Source organism: Mercenaria mercenaria, chromosome 4, assembly GCF_021730395.1.
Source record: "Mercenaria mercenaria strain notata chromosome 4, MADL_Memer_1, whole genome shotgun sequence".
Classification (NCBI taxonomy): Eukaryota; Metazoa; Mollusca; class Bivalvia; order Venerida; family Veneridae; genus Mercenaria; species Mercenaria mercenaria.
Genome location: NC_069364.1, coordinates 93,604,129 through 93,627,070, shown reverse-complemented (window position 1 = coordinate 93,627,070; position 22,942 = coordinate 93,604,129). Strand labels below are relative to the sequence as shown.

General features: G+C 37.3%; 1 protein-coding gene across 1 annotated transcript in view; it reads right to left on the bottom strand.

Annotated features, from left to right (window-relative positions):
* Nucleotides 1-13,961: 13,961 nt before the first annotated feature.
* The window catches only part of LOC123552461 (xaa-Arg dipeptidase-like), an 18,097-nt gene continuing 9,116 nt past the window's right edge, over nucleotides 13,962-22,942 (bottom strand). Inside the window, exon 5 of the mRNA XM_045342134.2 lies at nucleotides 13,962-20,403. Coding sequence (XP_045198069.2) covers nucleotides 20,026-20,403 — 378 coding nt within the window. The 3' untranslated portion in view covers nucleotides 13,962-20,025. The remainder of the gene's footprint in view (nucleotides 20,404-22,942) is intronic.

The following is a 22,942-nucleotide window of genomic DNA, read 5'->3' as shown; positions in this document are numbered from 1 at the left end:
AAATTACCGAGAATTTCAAATCCACTTGAACTGCTCATGGTTTTAACATTCGGAGAAATGATCATGAACATTGTTTTCTTGTGCTTAGTCTACTTACAGAGCTACTGTCTGATCGCATTCTCGATAAAAAGAAAACACTTGACACAGTTTGGTACACAGTCAGGAGCGCTATTTATACATAAATGTTTAAGCATTTGTTTTTCAACTTAACTGTAGTGTCTTGCATCTGTAATGTAAATGTATGCAATTCATAGTAATACGGGGTAATCATCCGAAGATAATTTTGAAAAAAATATGTTCAGTATGTTATTCAGTAGCTTCAGTAAACCATTAATTCCAAGAACATTTGTCTACTTAGAAACATAATATACTCGTAAATACGAAACAAACAGTAGCCATTAGCTGCTACCGTTATATAGTGAGTGTTCAAGCAAAACAGTACAAAATAGCTTGTCGATCTTTGATTATGACCCCACCCCTTCGAAGAACGTGGGGTATATTGTTTTGCAGATGTCGGTCGGTCGGTATGTCGGCCTGTCCGAAGAGCAATTGGTTTCCGGATGATAACTCAAGAACGCTTGGGCCTAAGATCATGAAAGTTGCTAAGGAGGTTGGTTATGAGGTCAGTTGCTCAAAGGTCACAGTGACCCGGAACAGTTAAACTGTTTCCGGATGATAACTCAAGAACGCTTGGGCCTAGGATCATGAAAGTTGATAGGGAGATTGGTCATGACTAATAGATGACCCTATTGATTTTGAGCTCAGTAGGTCAAAGGTCAAGGTCATAATGACCCGAAACAGTTAAACGGTTTCCGTATGATAACTGAAAAACGATTGGGCCTAGGATCATGAAATTTGATAGGGAGGTTGATCATGACCAGCAGATGACCCCTATTGATTTTGAGATCAGTAGGTCATAGGTCAAGGTCACAGTGTTGAACAGTTTCCAGATAATAAATGAAGAACGCTTGGACCTAGGATCATGAAAGTTGATAGGGAGGATGGTCATGGCCAGCTGATGACCCCTATACATTTTGAGGTCAGTCGGCCATAGTCAAGGACACAGTGACCCGGAACAATTACACAGTTTCCAGACTATAACGTGAGAATGCTTGAGCCTAGGATCACGAAACTGAATAGGGATGCTGATCATGACCAGCAGATGATCCCTATTGATTTTGAGGTCAGTAGGTCAAAGGTCAATATCACATTGACACAGAACAGTAGAACTTTTGCCAGATAACTGTTTACTTATGATTGGTAAATAATCCATAATTATTCAGTACGTCAAACATCCAGTGCAAAGTGACAAAATAATTTCTGTTCCTTATGCAGTTACTGAATGCATCAAGGGGGGCACTTCGTGTTCTACGAGCTCTTGTTAAATAATAATTAGCCACGACTATGATTCGGTCACCCAACAAATAAAAACATCGTATTTTTAAATAATTCTTAATTAAGAATTCTAACACATTTAAGATTTTCTTTTATATAAACAAAAATTATTTTACCGTGTAATTATTGTTTAAAACACGTTTCGCAAAATGACCTACTTTAGGCTATTCCGCCTAAAAAAGGATTCCAGATTAATATCCCTTCGTGTTAGAATGGAAATAGATTTTAGTTTTGCGTGCTTTGTTGGCAAATAAAACATGGTTTTGAGTTCTGATGCGTAGTAATTCAATCTCGAAGACCGAAGACCTGCGTGATTAATTACGACGCATCTGAGCGAAAAAACGTGTTTTATTTGCCAACAAAGCACGCAAAACTAAAATCTATTTCCCAAATTATTTATAGCAAAACAGTGTTTTAACACTATTTATACACGATGGGCGTAGCCCAAATGAATTATTTCGTACGACGTATAACCGCCGGAGTATATAAATAGTGTTAAAAACGGTTTTGCTATAAATTATTTCGATTCTAATACGTCCTTTATTGTAAAATTTAGATCAAATGTGATAGAACTGTTTCTTCGCTGATGTATGGCGCCAAATGGTAGGTCGTCACGCTCCTTTGTTTATACACGCCTGGACCGGAAATGGTATAAGTCTTGCGGAATAGTTCAATTAGCAGCAAATTACCAAAATTAATCAAGATAGTTGTGCAATGTGACGTCTTATTTTAAGTAAAATATATGATTAATTTCTCGAAGCGTACATGGCGCTAAATATCACAAATGAAAAAAAAAGTGACATCATTATTTACGTACAAAAGAGAAAATATATTGGAGAGTTCGTACATTCATACACACTCATAGATATTGTACGTATGCATATCTGAGCAGAATTGAATAGATAGGGGATGTCGCACTTCTTCTTATCTAACAGTAAATTATTGCCAATGCAATGATACAGTATAAATGGGATAATAAAATAATGATTATCCAAGACTGAGTCATGGATGTTGCGCTCGGCATTTCCACTGATTTTGAACTATCTTTAGGTGAAGTTTCATTAAATTTCGTAAGAGGTAGTTTGTACAAAAATGAAGTACAGGCAAGAAATGTATCATGTGGGCAAGACATCCTGACTATTGCCATCAACCATTTATTTTAATTCCCTTTACAAGTTCTAAAGTTATTTATTCTCTTCACGAGTAGTGGGGGTTATAGGAATGGTCTCCGTCCTTCCGTCTGTCCGTCCGTAACACTTTGTGTCCGCTCTGTATCTCCTAAACCCCTTGAAGGATTTTCATGAAACTTGGGTAAAAGTGTCTCCGTCCTTCCGTCTGTCCGTCCGTAACACTTTGTGTCCTCTCTGTATCTCATAAACCCCTTGAAGGATTTTCATGAAACTTGGGTAAAATGATCATCTCATCAAGACGATGTGTAGAACTCAGTCAGCCATGTCGGCTAAAGGTCAAGGTCACAACTCATGGTCAAAGAATTGAGCTCTGTGTCTCTTAAACCCCTTGAAGGATTTTAATGAAACTTTGGTCAAATGATCACTTCATCAAAACGATGCAGAACTTACGGGTCAGCCATGTTGGCTCAAGGTCAAGGTCACATCTCAAGGTCAAAGGTTTGAGCCTTCCATTTTGTGTCCGCTCTGTATCTCCTTGAAGGTTTTTCAAATTCATTGAAGTCGTCATACATGGACTATAAAATATACTTAACAATGTCAATGCTTCCACCCAATACCATCAACCCTTTCACTATCCATAACAGCGGCGGAGGATATAGCTGTGTTTCAGACTGCCTTGTTCTTCCTAGAATCAAGTATAACCTGGAGATAAATCTACCAATGTATTTGATTTAATTATGGGTTTTCATTCTGAATTTCATTCATGGACGCGATTTATTTTTGATGTTAAATGTTCTTGCCGACATCTGCACATGTATGCGATAAAAGATATCTTATGGTAAAAACTGATAAAAAACACCAACAAACAGACAAAAAACTTTAGAGTAAGCCCTGACCTTTGACAAGTCATAATTTCATTCTAAATAACACATGTCGTCCGAATAGTTTCTTTTCAATGGAACTACGAATGGCGTTGCATTCGGTGTACGGTTTCGTTACAGAGAATAGTTGTAGCGACTGAAATTTTGCGCGAAATTTATTCAAAATTCTATCTGGAAGTTTTTAAACATAGGCGTCTATGAAACTCGAGTTTTACGTGTTTTGCGTTTATAAATCATTTGCCTCTGATGTGACGTCGATGTAAACTTGACAAATTAATATATCATTAGAGATATAATTTCAAGGCAAATTTGAAAATTGTTTTTTTGTCGCGTTTTATTTAAGAAATAATTTATAGCAAAAGAGTGTTTTAACACTATTTATGCACGATGGGCCGTTATACGTCGGGCGTAATAATTTCACGAGGGCGCAGCCCGGGTGAAATTATTTGTACGACGTATTAATTACCGCCCGAGTGTATAAATAGTGTTAAAACACGGTTTTGCTATAAATTATTTCGATTCTAATATTTATGCCCTTAGTCTAAAACAATATAGTGGCGCTCTTTCTTGGTCGCAACAAAAACATTGACGTCACCGCACGTTAACGTGACGTCATTGTAGCGCATGGGTGTTTTAACAGGGAAAAGATTGGGGGGTGACCGGGTGAGGATACAAAACTTCACATCTTGATAATAGATATTGATCGAAAATAAAAAATGAAAAAAAAAATTGTTGGGGAGGGGGGTGGGGGAGGGAGGGATGCATGATCGATGGTGGTGTGGGGATGACTGGGTGGAGGAGCAAGGTGGGGGGGAGGGTACAACTTTGCATGTTGATAAATATTCATGGAAGGTTTGAAAAAATGTTTTAAAAAGGAATGAAAAAAATAAATATTTCTTTTTGGTGTGGGGAAGGAGGGGGAGGGTGTGACCAGGGCGGTGGAGGTGACTGAGTGTGGGTACACAACTTCGTATGTTTATAATAAATGTTCATGGAAAAAAATGAAAGAAGTTTAATGAAATTCTACCAATTTGTTAGTTTGTTATGTACAAATATGCGGATTTTTAGGCAATTAAAGGGCAATAACTCTGAAGTTACAAAAGAGATCCTGTCGAAATTTTGTGTGTACTACCACATTAAGGTGATCTAAATGATGAATGGATGTACAAATGGGTTGACAAACCAGAAAAAATAACATGCATATTGTCTACCATTGGAGCAAACATAACATCTTAAGTTTTCACATACCCTACCCACTTTTTGTCATACTTTGAATTGTTTGTTGCCATATCAACCAGACCTTTTTACATTGAAAAAAAAAGAAGAAAAGAATTGCATATTTCCCGTATTGTCTATCCATTTAACAAGAAAGTGTCAGGTAAAATGTGTGTGTGTGTTCGGGTTTAACGTCTGTTTCAACAATTTTTCAGTCATATAAACGACGGTGTCTACTTGTAGCAGTGAGCACAATGCCCAACTTTATATCACGCCATAGACACGTGGCATGATATCCCACCCAGTCACATTATACTGACACCGGGCTGACCAGTCCTAGCACTATCCTCTTAATGCTAAGCGCCAAGCCAGGAAGCTGCTAGTACCATTTTTTTATGTCTTTGGTATGGCGCGGTCAGGGATCAAACCCACGACCTCCCGCTCTCGAAGCGGACGCTCTACCACTAGGCTACCGAGGCTGTTTTCATGTAAAATGTCTTTACTTCACAAGTTCTGTGTGAAAGATGAACAGAAAGATGGACTCATCCATCAATGTCCTCCATTTAACCAACAAAGTAATGAGTAGACAAATCATTGATCCAAGAAAGAGTTATGGTTCTTGCTGGGTTTAAACAAAAATATACTTAGTCTAACATGCAGTATTTCGTTAGTAACCCATGGTCCAATTTTGTTTAGGTATAGTCTTTACGTCATTGCTGGGTGTTTGGAAAATAAATGAAATGATAAAAGCCAACAAAATGAATAAATTTTATTAACCATATAAACAATTTAAATCATTAACAGCATTGATGATAAATTTTAGCAGAAAGTTTGACACTGAAGAAATCATAATAAAGGCAGTCATCTGTAAGTCCTTGACATAAGGCAATATGCAAGATAAATGTTATGGTTCTTGGTCTGTTTTTTCTCATCTACTGATGATGAAAAAGTATATAAACTTTCAAATATATAGTATTCAAGACAAGTGGACCTAAACAAAAAATAACCAAGAAATATCAATTTCTAAGATAAAACTGGCCATATTTCTGACAAAATGCAAGAGAGTCACTTGACTTACTGATAACAAGCGCTTGTAGAACAAAGAATGCCCCCCTTGATGCATTCAGTAACTGCACAAGGAACAGAAATTATTTGGTCACTGTGCACTGGACATTTTACTTACTGACCTCAAATCAATAATCATTTACCAGTCATAAGTGACCTCTTTATCAAATGTGATCTTAAACCAAAGCATTCACTAGTTATTTGGCAAAAAAATTCTATGTGACCTTGACCTTTGACCTACTTACCTCAAAATTAATAGGGGTCATCTGCTGGTCATGATCAACCTCCCTATTTAGTTTCATGATCCTAGGTTGAAGCGTTCTCCAGTTATTGTCCGGAAATGGTCTAACTGTTCCGGGTCACTGTGACCTTGACCTCTGACCTACTGACCTCAAAATCAATAGGGGTCATCTACTGGACATGACCAACTTCCCTATCAACTTCCATGATACTAGGCCCAAGCGTTCTCGAGTTATCATCCGGAAACCGTTTAACTGTTTCGGGTCTTAATGACTTTGACCTTTGACCTCAAAATCAATAGGGGTCATCTGCTGGTCATGATCAACCTCCCGTTCAACTTTCATGATCCTAGAGCCAAGCGTTCTTGAGTTATTATCTGGAAACCGTTTAACTGTTCCGGGTCACTGTGAATTAGACCTTTGACTAATTGACCTCAAAATCAAAAGGTGTCATCTGCTAGTCATGACCAACCATCCTATCAACTTTCATTATCCTAGGCCCAAGCGTGCTTGAGTTAAATTATCATCTGGAAACTGATTGGTCTACATACCGACCGACCGACCAACATCTGCAAAACAATATACTCTTCCTTCTTCGAAGGGGGTGGGAGGGGCATAATAAAAGTGTAAAAAAAGTTTCAAAGATATAGCTCGAGAAGTATTCAAGAAAAGTCTAGATAAAACAAGAGGGCCATGATAGCCCTATATCGCTCACCTGTTATCATTGCACTGGAGGACAAGAAGGTCCTCAGAAAAAATATCTAAATCCATAGGACAGGAACAACAAAGGGAAGAAATTTAACCAAAAGGAGAAAAAAAAATTCTTACAAGGTATAGATATGTCAAAATACACCTAAAAATTGGAGGTACCATCCATGTTGTACCACAGAAAAGTGGTCTCGGGTTTTCCCTACGGCCAATAATAAAAAAGTTACTAAAAATAAGCTATTTATAGTAACGAAAAAGGGAAGTAATTAAAAAAAATATATATTGTAAGTGAACAAAAGAAGGATCTGCCAAATAAATCTGTTGACATAAATGAAATTTCAGATCAGTATCTTCATTAGTTACGGAGATATACCCATTTTAATTTGAAATAAAGGGACGTAATCTGACATAAAATCAGTCCATAGTTATCTACCCTGATTGTCTCACTCCAACTAATAACAATAATGAAATTTCAAATAAGTCCTATAAGTACTAACTGATATAAATCCATTTTGATTACAATCAGGGGAGGTATATAAAATAACTCTGGAACCTACGATTGGATCTGATTTGTCATGGAATCCAAGATTTATTGTTGTTGAAGACATTTTGGAAGTTTGTATCAAATAAAATCATAAATGAAGTCTCTATATGGCTGCAAAAGCCAAAACAGCCAATTTTGGACCTTTAAGGGGCCATAACTCTGGAAACCATGATGGAATCTGGCCAGTTCAAGAAAGGAAGCAAGATGTTGTGGTGATACAAGTTGTGTGCAAGTTTGGTTAAAATCAAATCATAAATGAAGCTGCTATTGTGCAGACAAGGTCAAAATAGCTAATTTTGGCCCTTTCAGGGGCCATAACTCTGGAACCCATTATGGGATCTGGCCGGTTCAAGAAAGGAACCGAGATCTTATGGTGACACAAGTTTTGTGCAAGTTTGATTAAATTCAAATCATAAATGAAGCTGCTATTGTGCAGACAAGGTCAAAATAGCTAATTCTGGCCCTTTCAGGGGCCATAACTCTGGAACCCATAAGGAATCTCGCCAGTTCAAGAAAGGAACCAAGATCTTATGGTGATACAAGTTGTGTGCCAGTTTGGTAAAAATCAAATCATAAATGAAGCTGCTATTGTGCAGACAAGGTCAAAATAGCTAATTCTGGCCCTTTCAGGGGCCATAACTCTGGAACCCATAATGGGATATGGCCAGTTCAAGAAAGGAACCGTGATTTTATGGTGATACAAGTTGTGTGCAAGTTTGGTTAAAATAAAATCATAAATGAAACCACTATCGTGCAGACAGGAAATTGTTGACGGACGCACGGACGGACGCACGCACGGACTGACGACGGACGAAGGGTGATCACAAAAGCTCACCTTGTCACTATGGGACAGGTGAGCTAAAAACCAAAAAAACTCCTATTTCCTAAGTTCATAAAGGGTCATAATTCTGATAAAATGCAAGTCAGAGTTATGGATTTTTGGCACACAAACTTGCCTAATGATGATAAACAAGTGTACAAAGTGTCAAAGCTATAATATAAACAGTATTCAAAAAAGCAAACCTAAAAAATAATTTTACCAAGAAAATCCAATTTTCTGTGTTAAAAAAAGACCAAAATTCTAACAAAATACAGGTAATTTAATTTCCTTATGGTACTTTATTATGGGCCATTAAATGGTTTTCTGTTTTTGCATTATCAGGCTTTAAAACTAACAAGGCAGTCTGAAAGACAGCTAAATCCCCCGCCACTGCTATGGATAGTGAAAGGGTAAACCTTTGATTTTAGCTGTGACCTTGACCTTGAACTGACATGGCTGACTCATGAATTCTGCACAACGTCTTGATGAGGTGATCATTTGACCAAAGTTTCATGAAAATCCTTCAAGGGGTTTAGGAGATACAGAGCTGAAACCTTTGACCTTCAGTTGTGACCTTGACCTTGAGTTGACATGGCTGACTCATGAGTTCTTGATAAGGTGATCATTTGACCCAAGTTTGATGAATATCCTTCAAGGGGTTAAGGAGATACAGAGTGGACACCAAATGGAAGGCTCAAACCTTCGACCCTTAGTTGTGACCTTGACCTTGAGCTGGCATGGTTGACTCATAATTTCTGCACATCGTTCTGATGAGGTAATCATTTGACCCAAGTTTTATAAAATTCCTTCAAGGGGTTTAGGAGATATAGAGCGGACACGAAATGGAAGGCTCAAACCTTTGACCTTCAGTTGTGACCTTGACCTTGAGCCGACATGGCTGATTCATAAGTTCTGCACATCCCCTTGATGAGGTGATCGTTTGACCCAAGTTTGATGAAAATCCTTCAAGGGGTTTAGGAGATATAGAGCGGACACAAAATGGAAGGCTCAAACCTTTGACCCTAAGTTGTGACCTTGACATTGAGCCGGCATGACTGACTCATGGGTTCTGCACATCGTCTCGATGAGGTGATCATTTGACCCAAGTTTTATAAAATTCCTTCAAGGGGTTTAAGAGATATCGAGCGGACACAAAATGGAAGGCTCAAACCTTTGACCTTGAGTTGTGACCTTGACCTTGAGCCGGCATGGCTGACTCATGGGTTCTGCACATCGTCTCGATGAGGTGATCATTTGACCCAAGTTTTATAAAATTCCTTCAAGGGGTTTAGGAGATATAGAGCAGACACAAAATGGCAGGCTCAAACCTTTGACCTTGAGTTGTGACCTTGACCTTGAACCGACAAGGCTGACTCATGGGTTCTGCACATCGTCTTGATGAGGTGATCATTTGACCCAAGTTTCATGAAAATCCTTCAAGGGGTTTAGGAGATATGGACCGGACACGATTTTGTTACGGACGGAAGGACGGACGCAGACCATTCCTATAATCCCTCCGCCACGGCGGGGGATTAATAAACCTTTGGAGAAAACTTTGGGGAATGTTGTAACAATTCAAAGTCTCATCTACATGCATGCATGAAAAGCCTTCTTTAAGCTCAGATCTCTGCCTAAGCAGACATAGATCAATATTTCAATTCAATTCCAATGAAAATGTCTGCTAAAGCATGGACTGGGCTCCCCAAACAAACCAAAGTGTCTACATTATGCCCTAGCTGGCCTCTGTCATTAAGACAATGGAATTTCCCGAACTGTCTTATTTTTACACATCATAAATTGTATGCAAAACTAGTCCCCTCTCTCCCTCTAATCAAAACATGCAGAACTAATAATAAAACATTAAGCAGTTTCTTACATAACACAAACTAATCTCTAAAAAAAAACCCTAAGGAATGCCGAGAGAAGAAACAGTGAAGACCAGTCGCAAAACACAATTACGCAACTCTTCATACCATGACATGGACAAAAAACGGTGTTTCCCCGGATTTTATTTTCATACAGTAACATGTGGTGACCTGACAGTTTGTTTTAACTTCCTTTTTCAGCTACTGTGAAATCATAAGATTCATGCACGAGTAAGTTTCTTGGATTTTGCAATTAATTCAATCCACAAAACCAAATCCCAATGAAAGTAAAATATTTGATTATGTTTTCAAGCATCTGTGCAATGAACAAGTAAAATTCCTACTCATTTCATGTTCAACATTTTAAATCTTCAAATTCATATCCCACTGAAAGAGCCATTTTGGCCAAAATCACAAACTTTCATACCAAAGAAAATAATTAAATGACTTCATAGCGCTACAGTCATGCAGTGGTTATGTGGGAGGTGTGTGGGGGCGGGGAGGGAGGTAATGGTGGCAGGGACATCTTATGAAGGGAAAACTGTGCAGCAACAATTAAAGTAGGTGGGAAAAACAGGTTGTTTTGAATATGATATGTTACACTCCAGAAGAAAATGACTTCAAAGCTCACTGTCTTGTTGTTTAATTCGAAAATGTAAAAAAAAAATGAATACATTATCAATTTTTCAGATGGGGAATTTATGTGATAAATGGAGGAAAAAACATACCACTCTGAGAGTGAAATGGGGCTGATTTCTCTAAAACAGCCGAGAAAAACCCTATATGCATACCATACGCAACAGCGATCAATTTAACCTAACCAATGTGCCTGCATTAATTCTGTACCAGTACAGACCTGTTCTGACTGCAAGTACATGTCAACTTCCCAAAATGAATCCGAGTGGAGAACACACTGGGTCACCATAGGATAAATCCTGTTACTCATTTCCTTTCATTGTTCTCTACCTACATTTTAAAGTAAAGGGTGGGCTGATAAACTAATTAACGATCGTTTTATTCAAATAATTTACATAAACAAATTACGTTCCTTCCGAGAACAGCTCTTCAAATTCTTCTAAGAAAGTACGTGACGAAGTCTATAAAAGATATGTGACCGGGGTATATTGATTAGCACATTGAAGTACTTGTAGCAGATAAGGCCAATACCTGAGCATATTTAAGATTCTAATATTACCATAACACAAGCTGTTATTACAGTTATAGGACACACATCAAACTGACATGTATTAAATTTTAAATTAAGGTATGTTAAATGTCAAGCCCAATGGAATGTTATGTTCTTTATTCACTCAGGCTGCAGACAAATTCAACCGACTTTTTTTCTCAAAATGTGTTTTCAGTGATTTTTTGAAGACCGTAAAAATGCTTTCGATGAACATAAATTTATGCTGGAATTCATAATTATTCTAAACCTTTCCAAAATTTATGGCAGAGTCATATTTAAGTGTTGTTTGTCTTCCAATATTTATGGCAGAGTCATATTTAAGTGTTGTCTTCCAAAATTTATGGCAGAAACACGATATTTAAATAGTGTTTGTTGGCATGGTTTTAAGGACATATTCTAGTATCTCTGTAATTAATTATATTAAATGGCAGTTACATGACAGTAGTTAACCAGCCCAGTGTTCCTGGATTCTAAGGGGGACATGATGTTTTAGGCATGTCAAATCATCATGAAATACATACACCTGACTATGACATATACAGTGCTTTCAAAGGTTTAGTCTAAATGGTTATAGACAAAAATGAATAGTTTAACCATTAGGAACCCTTACATCATTTAAATGACCAATCAGATATTTTATGTTGCTTTTGATGGTAGAGGACCCCAGGTACCCATTAATGCATTATTTCATCACAAGCGGACACATGAGTACAACCATGGACCTATTGTAAGCCAGCTGGATGACTTCCTCCCGTGAAGAATTCACTGCCTCGAGCGAGGCTCAAATCCACATGGGTTAGGGGCAAGTTGTTTGAAGACTGCGCCCTTAAATTCGGCCACTGAGGCCCCTCAATCAGACATTAACTTAAGACTAGCCTTAAAGTATTTTCAACAAACCTTTAAAAAAAGACAGTAATACAGGAGCACTGTTAATATGTTTTCACTTCCAACCAAGCATGCTTGCTGTCAAATTAATACATATTAAAAATATTCTCAATGTGCATGGAACCGAATGACGGCCTACAGGTAAGATATTGTTCTGTCCCTACTGAACCAATTGAGCAGCTCATTCCAAAGGCATGCTTCCATATTAGTATCAAATTTATTTTCAAAACAAAATCCAAATGATGAAAAAATATTGAAATGAAGAATAATCATGTCCCCCAAAAATAGTAATTTTTTAGGTTACCTGCCCGCTGTTACATAACTGAAATACTGTTGAAAAATGTTAAACCCAAAACAAACAAACAAAAGCACAAAATTTAATGCCACTAATTAAATGCTTTCACAATGCATGTATACACTGTTGGATAAAGAAAAGTTTAAAAAAACATCTGTTAGATCTACTGATCATCAGTGATGTTAAAGCCAAAAAAGGTAATACTTCAATACATGTCAGTTAAACAAAATTTATAGTTTATCTGATAGCAAAATAAAAAAAACTCTGACTGAGATAAAATAAATTACGACATCAGCTATAAAAAAAAAACTAAATATAACAACTTTCCACAAACTACAAAATCATAACATTCATGTGTTGCCTACCAGTAACTGCATAAAACATGATACGAATAATTGCATAAATTTAGGGGATTTCCACATTCTTTCCAAATACTGTTGACACAAGCAAATTCGATGAATTGGTATCCCCCGCCGAAAGGGTTTGTGGTGAGGAATGGCAAAAAAATATATCCGGCAAAAAGTTAAGGATGTTAAAAAGAATCAAATAATTTCATTAGTCAAAATCAATTTAAACAGAAAACAAATGTTAATTAAAGAGTACATAATAAATGTATGATACTTTGATCCTGACTAAAGAATTTATTTTGAATGGGATATGCTTACTGTAATAAGCTTAGCTTTTAAAATTAGATGCAGTTAACTGAAATGTGAGCTTGATGTTTAACTGGAACGAAATATTGTCTTTGAGTGGTTTGGCACCAGGTGTTGCTGTTTAACATGTACATTTGAACTTAAAAGAATAGATGTCCTTAAGAGAACACAGGTAAAATATCTTGAACATGGCTGAGGGCAAGGTTTGTGCAGTCACAACTTAACATGTTGAAGGTTTGAACATTGTAAAAAAAAAAATGAAAAAGGAATGGAAATAGATATATGTATATATTTATTTTTTTAGAGGTTGGGGGAGCGGGGTAATGGGAAAGGAAACAAACTTTCACATGTTGATTATAAATATTGATGGAAAATAAAAATGGAAAAAAAAAAGAGTAAAAGGGTGAAGGTGAGTGGGGGGGTGGCAGAGGATGCATGATCAGTGGTGGGCATGACTGGGTGGAGGAGTGAGGTGGGGGGATGGTACAACTTGCATGTTAATAAATAATCATGGTAGGTTTGAAAAAAAATCTAAAATAAGAAATGAAAAAAAATGAATATTTTTTTTTGTTTGGGGGGGGGGGGGGGGGGGAGGGTGTGTGACCAAGGCAAGTGAGTGAACAGGTGTGGGTGCGCAACTTCACATGTTTATAATAAATGTTCACAGAAAAGAATGAAAGAAATTTAATGAAATTCTGCCAAATGGTCAGTTTGTTATGTACAAATATGTGGATTTTTAGACAATTAAAGGGCAATAACTCTGAAGTTACAAAAGAAATCCGTACGAAATTGTGTGCACAACCACATTATAGAGCTCTAAATTCTGTTAAAGTTTCATAGTTCAAGGTCAAATATATCAAAAGTTATGATGCAGAAATTGCCATATCTATAGTACCCTATATAGTTAACACTAGAAACTTCTAAGGGCCATAACTCTGGTGTTACTTGGGCAATCTGTCTGAAACTTGATGGGCCCCATAACCTCATAGTGGTGAACATGTATATGAAGTTTATTTGAAAAAATCTAAAATAAGGATTTTTTTTTTTTTTTGGGGGGGGGGGGGGGGGGGGGGGGGGGGGGGGGGGGGGGGGGGGGGGGGGGGAAGGGTGTGATCAAGGTAAGGGGGTGACCAGGTGTGGGTACACAACTTCACATGTTTACAATAAATGTTCATGGAAAAGAATGAAAGAAATTTAATGAAATTCTACCAAATGGTAAGTTTGTTATGTACAAATATGTGGATTTTTATACAATTAAAGGGCAATAACTCTTAATTTACAAATAAATCCGAACGAAATTGTGTGTACACAACCACATTATGGTGATCTAAATTCTGTTTAAGTTTCATAGTTCTAGGTCAAATATATCAAAAGTTATGATGCAGAAATTGCCATATTTATAGTACCCTATATAGTTAACACTAGAAACTTCTAAGGGCCATAACTCTGGTGTTACTTGGGCAATCTGACTGAAACTTGACGGGCCGCAAGAACTCATAGTGGTGAACATGTATATGAAGTTTTAAATAAATATTCCCAACCACTTCCTAGATATGGCTCCAGACGGACGGACGGACAACGCCAAAACTGTATCCCTCCGACTTTCGTTGGGGGATAATAAGAAATCCATAAACACAAATAAAACATGTGGCGCGAAATTAGATAGGTGTGTGTAGGTATTACTGTTGTGAAATCAGTCAGACTGTTAGGTCTTTTGTGTGCTTAATTTTCTCAAACGATAACTTTTTACTAAATTTCATGTATGTGGTTATTATCAGCATTTTATAATACCTATATTTGATGACATTTCATACACACATTCAAATAGTTATTTAATACTTAATATTTATACTATATTAATATATTTGTATGAATTCATATCACTGTCGTCTGACATAAAATAAAGATCAGTAACACACCACATTCTTTGAAGTTGTTTTCTTTTCTTATTCACTGTATAATCAAAAAATGTTTTATTTCAGGACACCAGACACAAATCCTAGGGCTGATCAAGCTTCTCCAACTTAAATTTCTAACATTCTCTGTAAAAATAGTCTCATGAATGGATGCTTAACAACTGACATGCTTAAGTATCAGATCAGCTTATGGAATTGGAGTGTGTGTATCTTGCATTTTCCTCCAAACAAGAGTGTCATGATGACCCTATATCACTCACCTGTTAAACTTGGCCTTGGAATCATCAAGATAAACATTCTTTCCAAGTTTCATGACAATAGGGTCATAAATGTGGCCTCTAGGGTGTTAACAAGCTTTTCCATTGATTTGACCTTGTGACCTAGTTTTTTACCCCATATGACCCAGTTACGAACTTTTCTTAGAGATCATCAAGACAAACATACTGTGCAAGTTTGTATCAAATCAAAACATAAATGAAACTTCTATATGGCTTAAAGGGCCAGAACAGAAAATTTTGCCCATTTCAGGGGCAGTAACTCTAGAATCCATTTTGGAATCTAGCCGGTTTTCAAAAGGATCCAAGATCTTATTGTGACTTAAGTTGTGTGTTAGTGTGGTTAAAATCAAATTTAAAATGTCACTCCTATTGTGTTCACAAGGTAAAAATTAGCAAATTTTTGCTCTTTCAGGGGTCAGTCAGGGGCCGTAACTCCAGAACCTATGATTGGATCTGACGGATTCATCATGCAATCCATGATCTATTGCTACTAAAGACATTTTGCAAATTTGTATCAAATCAAACCATAAATGAAGTCTCTATATGGCTGCAAAAGCCAAAATAGCAAATTTTGGCCATTTAAGGGGTCATAATTCTGGAACCCATGATGGGATTTGGCCAGTTTTTGAAAAAAAAAACCCAACATATTATGCCAGTACAAGTTGTGTGCAAGTCTGATTAAAATCGATTGCAAAATGTGGTCTCTATCATGTCCACAAGCAAAAATAGCAAATTTTTGGCCATAACTCTGGAACCCATGATGGGATCTGGCCAGTTTTCGACAGGAACTGAGATATTATGCCAATATAAGTTGTGTGCAAGTTTGATTAAAATCGATTGCAAACTGTGATCTCTATCACAGTTTGCAAGAAATTGTGGACGACGGACGAAGGGCGATCACAAAAGCTCACCTTGTCACTATGTGACAGGTGAGCTATTAAAATCATTACATCTTCTCATCCATATGGGTAACTGGTGGTGACAATAAATAAACTTAGAATACACACACACACACACACACACACACACACAAATATGGTTCCAAATGATACCAAAACTAGAAGATGCTTTTGTAAATAAGCACATGTCTCCCCCACTGCATAGTCGTATATGCAAGAAGTCAATAGGGGAGAAGAGCGAAAGTCAAAGAGACACTGATGGTTGGCTGCAATAGGGATCACCTATTTGGCATGTCCAATCATCCCACTAAGTTTCAACATTCTGGGCCTAGTGGTTCTCAAGTTATGAATTGGATACAGTTTTCCATGTTCGGGCTGTTGTGACCTTGACCTTTGACCAAGTGACCCCAAAATCATTTGGGGTCATTTACTCTGCATGTCCAATTATCCCATTAAGTTTCAACATTCTGGGTCAAGTGGTTCTCAAGTTATTGATTGGAAAGAGTTTTCTATGTTCAGTCCCCTGTGACCTTGACCTTTGAAGAAGTGACCCCCAAAACAATAGGGGTCACCTACTCTGTTATTCCTATCTCCCTATGAAGTTTGAAGGTTCTAGGTCAAATGGTTCTGAAGTTATAAACTGGAAATGGATTTCCATTTTCTGTCCACTGCGACCTTGACCTTTAACGGAGTGACCCCAAAATCAATAAGGGTCATCTCCTCTGCATGACCAATCATCCTATGAAGTTTCAACATTCTAGGTCAAGTGGTTCTCAAGTTACTGAATGGAATTTGTTTTCCATGTTCAGGCCCATGTGACCTTGACCTTTGATCAAGTGACCCCAAAATCAACAAGTGAATGAAGTATTGCCATGCAATACAAAGTCCCCTACTGGAAGGCACCTAATTTTCTCTACTGCAGTATAACATAATGAACTGATATCTGTCAATGTTGTATAAACAATATTGTACTATATATACAATATGCTATAACAAAACACTTGGATTAAAATTTATATATATAAAAACCTATAGTTGTTTTCATATTGAATTTTTTTGGCTGATTATAAAAATGTTATCATGTAAGTTATTTATAGTAACAACAAAGGGAAATTAATCTTTAAAAAAAAAAATCTATATAATATAAGTCCACAAGAAACTCTTTACCAGGTAGAGATAGGTCAAAATACACCTAAAAATTGGATGTAACATGCATGCTGTACCACAGAAAAGTGGTCTCGATTTTTCTCTACCGCCAGTAATAAAAAAGTTACAATAAAATCTATTTATAGTAACAACAAAGGGACGTAATTCTAAAAACAAGGGTGCCTCATGGTGGTGAACATTTGGTCCAAGTTACATCAAAATCCCTCCATGCATGAAGAAGAAATGTTCCGTACAAAGTCATTCTTGAATTTGACCTTTGACCTCTAAATATGACCTTGACCTTAGACCTAGGGACCTGGTTCTTGCACATGACATGTTGTCTCATCCAGGGGAATATTTGTGCCAACTGATATCTAACTCCTGCTTTGCATGACAAAGTTATAGACCGGACAGGAAAAAAATCCTCTTGACCTTTGATCTCAAAGTGTGACCTTGACCTTTAAGCTAGGGTACTGGGTGTTGCGCATGACACGTCGTCTCATCATGGGAAACATTTATGCCAAGTAATATTGTAATCCCTTGATGGATGACAGAGTTCTGGATCGGACAGGGAAAAAACCTTATTGACCTTTGACCCCCAATTGTGACCTTGACCTTTGAGCTAGGGGTCCGGGATTTGCGCACGACACGTCATCTCATCATGGGGAACACTTGTGCTAAGTGATATTAAAATTCCTTAATGAATGTCAGAGTTATGGACCGGACACGAAACAGACCCTGTTCATGCTATGTTAACATTTGACTGCTAAGTGTGACCTTGACCTTTGAGCTAGGGGTTTGAAAGTTGTGCATGACACATCGTCTTATTATGAGGTACATTTGTGCCAAGTAATATTAAAATCCCTTCATAGATGGGAGAGTTATGGACCGGACAGGAAAAACGCCTTGTTGACCTTTGACCTCAAATTGTGACCTTGACCTTTAAGCTAGGTGTCTAGGTTTTGCGCATGACACGTCGTCTTCTCATGGGGAACATTTGTGCCAAGTAATATTAAAATCTCTTCATGGATGGGAGAGTTATGGACCGGACAGGAAAAAAGCCCTGTTGACCTTTGACCTCCAACTGTGACCTTGACCTTTGAGCTAGGGGTCCGGGTTTTGCGCATGACACGTCGTCTCATCATGGGGAACATTTATGCCAAGTAATATTAAAATCCCTTCATGGATGGGAGAGTTATGGACCGGACAGGAAAAAAGCCCTGTTGACCTTTGACCTCAAATTGTGAGCTTGACCTTTGAGCTAGGGGTCCGGGTTTTGCGCATGACACGTCGTCTCATCATGGGGAACATTTGTGCCAAGTAATATTAAAATCCCTTCATGGATGACAGAGTTATGGACCGGACACGAAATTGCGGACGGACGGACGGACGGACGGACAGACGGACGGATGGACAGACGGACGGACGGACAGACGGACGGACGGAATGACGGAAAAGCGCATTCCTATAGTCCCCGAAACTGGTTTTCAACCAGTAGGGGACTAATAAGGGTAATCTAGTCTGCATGTCCAATCATCCTATGAAGTTTCAACATTCTGGGTCAAGTGGTTCTCAAGTTACTGACCGGAAATGGGTTTCCATGTTCAGCCCCCTGAGACCTTGAGCTTTAATAGAGTGACCCTAAAATAAATAGGGGTCATCTCCTCTGCATGACCAATCATCCTATGAAGTTTCAACATTCTGGGTCAGGTGGTTCTCAAGTTACTGACTGGAAACGGTTTTCCATGTTCAGACTCCTGTGACCTTGAACTTTAACTAAGTGACCCCAAAATCAATAGCGGTCATCTACTCTGCATGTCCAATCATCCTATGACGTTTCAACATTCTGGGTCAATTGGTTCTCAAGTTACTGACCGGAAATGGTTTTCCTTGTTCGGGCCCCTGTGACCTTGACCTTTAATGCAGTGACCCCAAAATTAATAGGGGTCATCTACTTTGCATGTCCAATCATCCTATTTAGTTTCAACATTCTGGGTCAAGTGGTTCTCAAGTTACTGACCGGAAATGGTTTTCCATGTTCAGACCACTGTGACCTTCAACTTTAACTGAGTGACCCCAAAATCAATAGGGGTCATCTACTCTGCATGTCCAATCATCCTATGAAGTTTCAACATCTGGGTAAAGTGGTTCTCAAGTTGTTGATCTGAAATGGTTTTTCATGTTCAGGCCCCTGTGACCTTGACCTTTAATAGAGTGACCCCAAAATCATTAGGGGTCATCTACTCTGAATGACCAATCATCCTTTGAAGTTTCATCATTCTGGGTCAAGTGGTTCTCAAGTTACTGACCGGAAATGGTTTTCCTTGTTTGGGCCCCTGTGACCTTGACCTTTAACACAGTAACCCCAAAATCAATAGGGGTAATCTACTCTGCATTACCAATCATCCTATGAAGTTTCAACACTCTGGGTCAAGCGGTTCTCAAGTTATTGATCGGAAATGGTTTTCCATGTTCAGGCCGCTGTGACCTTGACCTTTGACATGACGGAGTGATCCCAAAAACAATTGGGGTCGTCTACTCCATAAGTCCTGCCATCCTATGAAGTATGAAGGTTCTAGGTCAAATGGTTCTCCAGTTATTGATCGGAAATGAAGTGTGGCGTACGGACATATGGGCGGACAGGGCAAAAACAATATGTCTCCCCCAGAGGGAGGGGGGGGGGGGGAGACATAATTACACAACCAACTTTCCCATCAGAATGTCTTTGTTTGCCATAAAATCATGAATTTTAATGATAAAGGCCTTATATGACTTACACATTTCTTTGGTTTTCAGCAGTTATATTTCTTCTAATACCTGACTATATCACTTGAATATTTGAAAGGAAAGCATTCTAAATATTCTGATTAGACAATTCTTGGGATTCTATGAAGTTTTTATGGCTTCATTGTCCAGAAATGTCTTTATTAAAGTCAATTTTTATTTGATTCATCAAGTCTGGTTTATGGTATACTTCTAAGGCAGTCATTGCTAGTGCTTTAGCAATGTCCAGTGAGTATTTCTGAGCTTTCATATCTCCTGCAGCAACTGTGAACTCTTTAGAATGGTTACTAACAGAGGTACCAATGTAAAACTTAGGATGGATGCTCGGAATCACGTGCGAAACATTTCCCATGTCTGTAGATCCTCCAAATTTTCTCTTCTTTTCTTCATTTGTTTCAAATTCTATACCAAATGGTACTGCATTCTTCACAAACAGTTCCACAAGTGTTTTATTTGACAACAGATTTGAGTAGCTTTTATCACTGAACTTCATCTCAACCTAACAGAAAAAAAAGAAATTGTTTTATTATTTTTTTGTTGTGTTTAATGTCACACCGCCACAATTACAGGTCAAATGGCAACTTTTCAGCTTTGATGTTGGACGAAGACCTTAGATGCCCCTCCATGCACCATTTCATCCAGGCTGGCTGACCTGGGTAGAATCACCGACCTTCCGTATGCCAGCTGGACGGCTTCCTCCCATAAAGAATTCAATGGTCCATGTGAGGCTCAAACCCACATCGGTGAGGGACAAGTGATTCGAAGTCAGCAACCTTAACTACTTGGCCACCAAGGCCCAGAACTGTTTTATAGTTACACACATGAAATACTGTGAAATTATAAATATTGGTGAAAGACTAATTTTCATTTATTAGTGCTTCAATAAATCTATAAAATGTAGTCAGACTCCTACAATTATATTAAATTTTCATCTTTAAACTTGGAAATCCATGAATTTTATGACCCTAAGAAATAGATGCTAAAACCACAAAGTTAATCAAATTAACTGCTTTGCTGGATGTAAAGACGGTTGTTTTTCTTTTTAAATATTCCAATTTTTTTAACTATTATCACTTCAGGATATAGTCTACAGTCTGATGTTTCAAATTACAATCACTAAATGTTTTTTTATTCTTCTTATGAAAAATATCTAATAAAAGACTAGGTGGGCTTGCTTCATATAGCATCGGGCTTTCATGATCACGTTAGCGTTACACTGAAATGCGCCCTGATGTTTCGATTGGGTTATTTGGCATTACCAAATTGTTGTGCGCGCAACTAGCCCGACTGAAATGAGTACAAATTGGGTGAAACCAAACCAAGAAATTTTGTACCAATGAAATCCTAGTAGTCGTTTTTGTCCAAACCAAGCATGAAATTAAATGGTTTTACAGTGGAACAACTCACTTTGATACAGAGCTATTTTTAGTCAACAGTGTGAATTTTATAAACAAAGAAATAAGGTTTAGCCAGCTACAATAACTAAGTGGGACTGATTTTAATTCAAACTGATTTTTAACTCACAAAACATGCATATAATCCTTTTTTATCATTAGTGTCACTGAAATTATCAAGAAGAGTTATATGAAATTGAGTTTGTTTCGAAACAGATACAATTTTAATTCAAACAAGAATATTCAGAGAATTTATATCCCTGCCAAAAAGGTAGTTTTGTGAATGCGGATGGACAACGTCAAATCTATATCTCTCCACCTTCCACAGGGGATACTAAAGGCGTACATCTCTGTATATGAGACGGGCGAAATTTTTCCCAATAATAGAATTTTTGGATATTGAAGGGCAGTCATCTAACAAACAAAAATATGCAATAAAAGTCATAGGCCACCAGAATATACAGTGACTCTAGCATACGCCTTTAAGAATAATAGAAATAAAAAGCTTTACATGGGTGAAACAAATGAGCAGAGTTGTATCTATACATGTAATTATAACCTTGATGTTAAACCAGGTGGTTTAAAAACTAAGTCAAGAGAAAAATCTGAGCACCCATTACCAGGGGGTTAATAGGTGTTCATGCAAATATTTAAGCAGAATACCTCTCACCTCACATTATTTTTTTTTGAAATGAGGAAAGCACTTTTAAAACAATTAATTAAATCTAAATGAGATTTTCAAAATATATAGTTTATCTATATATAATATTACAAATGTCTGTAAATGCTGTTTGCGAGCTGTTTTGTTATACAAAAGGTATCAAAATGGATAATATATATTCAGTTATGATGTCAATTAATTTAAACACACTATGTCATAAATTTCAACATATATTTTGGTATCAACTGTTTGATCCACATTTTCCATAACAGAATTTTCTCTCTCAATGTCTTTTTAAAATACTTTTTATCATACATCACTCAAAAGGTGGTAATAGAACAATTTCAGTATATTTAAAATATACTGATTAGTTTAAACTTTATCATGAAAATAACTTTGACTAAATAATTTTAATGTAAATTTCAACCATTTTGAATATCAAAATTTTTCAAGAGTTGTTTATGACTCTTTTGGTTGTTAGATTCTTATAAAACTTTCTGAGCACCTTTAAGTTATAACATGAAAGCAATTAAAAAACTACTGCTCATGAATTTCAAGTAAATTTAAACAAGAGGGCCATGAAGGCCTTGTATCGCTCATCTGACCTACTGACCTAGAGATCATCAAGATTAACATTCTGACCAAGTTTCATTAAGATATGGTCATACATGTGGTCTCTAAAGTGTTAACTAGCTTTTCCTTTGATTTGACCCGGTGACCTAGTTTTTCACATGACCCAGATTCAAATTTGACCTAAAGATGATCAAGATTAACATTCTGACTAAGTTTCATGAAGATACAATCATAAATGTGGCCTCTAGAGTGTTAACAAGCTTTTCCTTTGATTTCACCTAGTGACCTAGTTTTTGACCCTACCTGACCCAAATTTGAACTTGACCTATAGATCATCAAGATTAACATTCTGACCAAGTTTCATTAAGATAAAGTCATAAATGTGGCCTCTACAGTGTTAACTAGCTTTT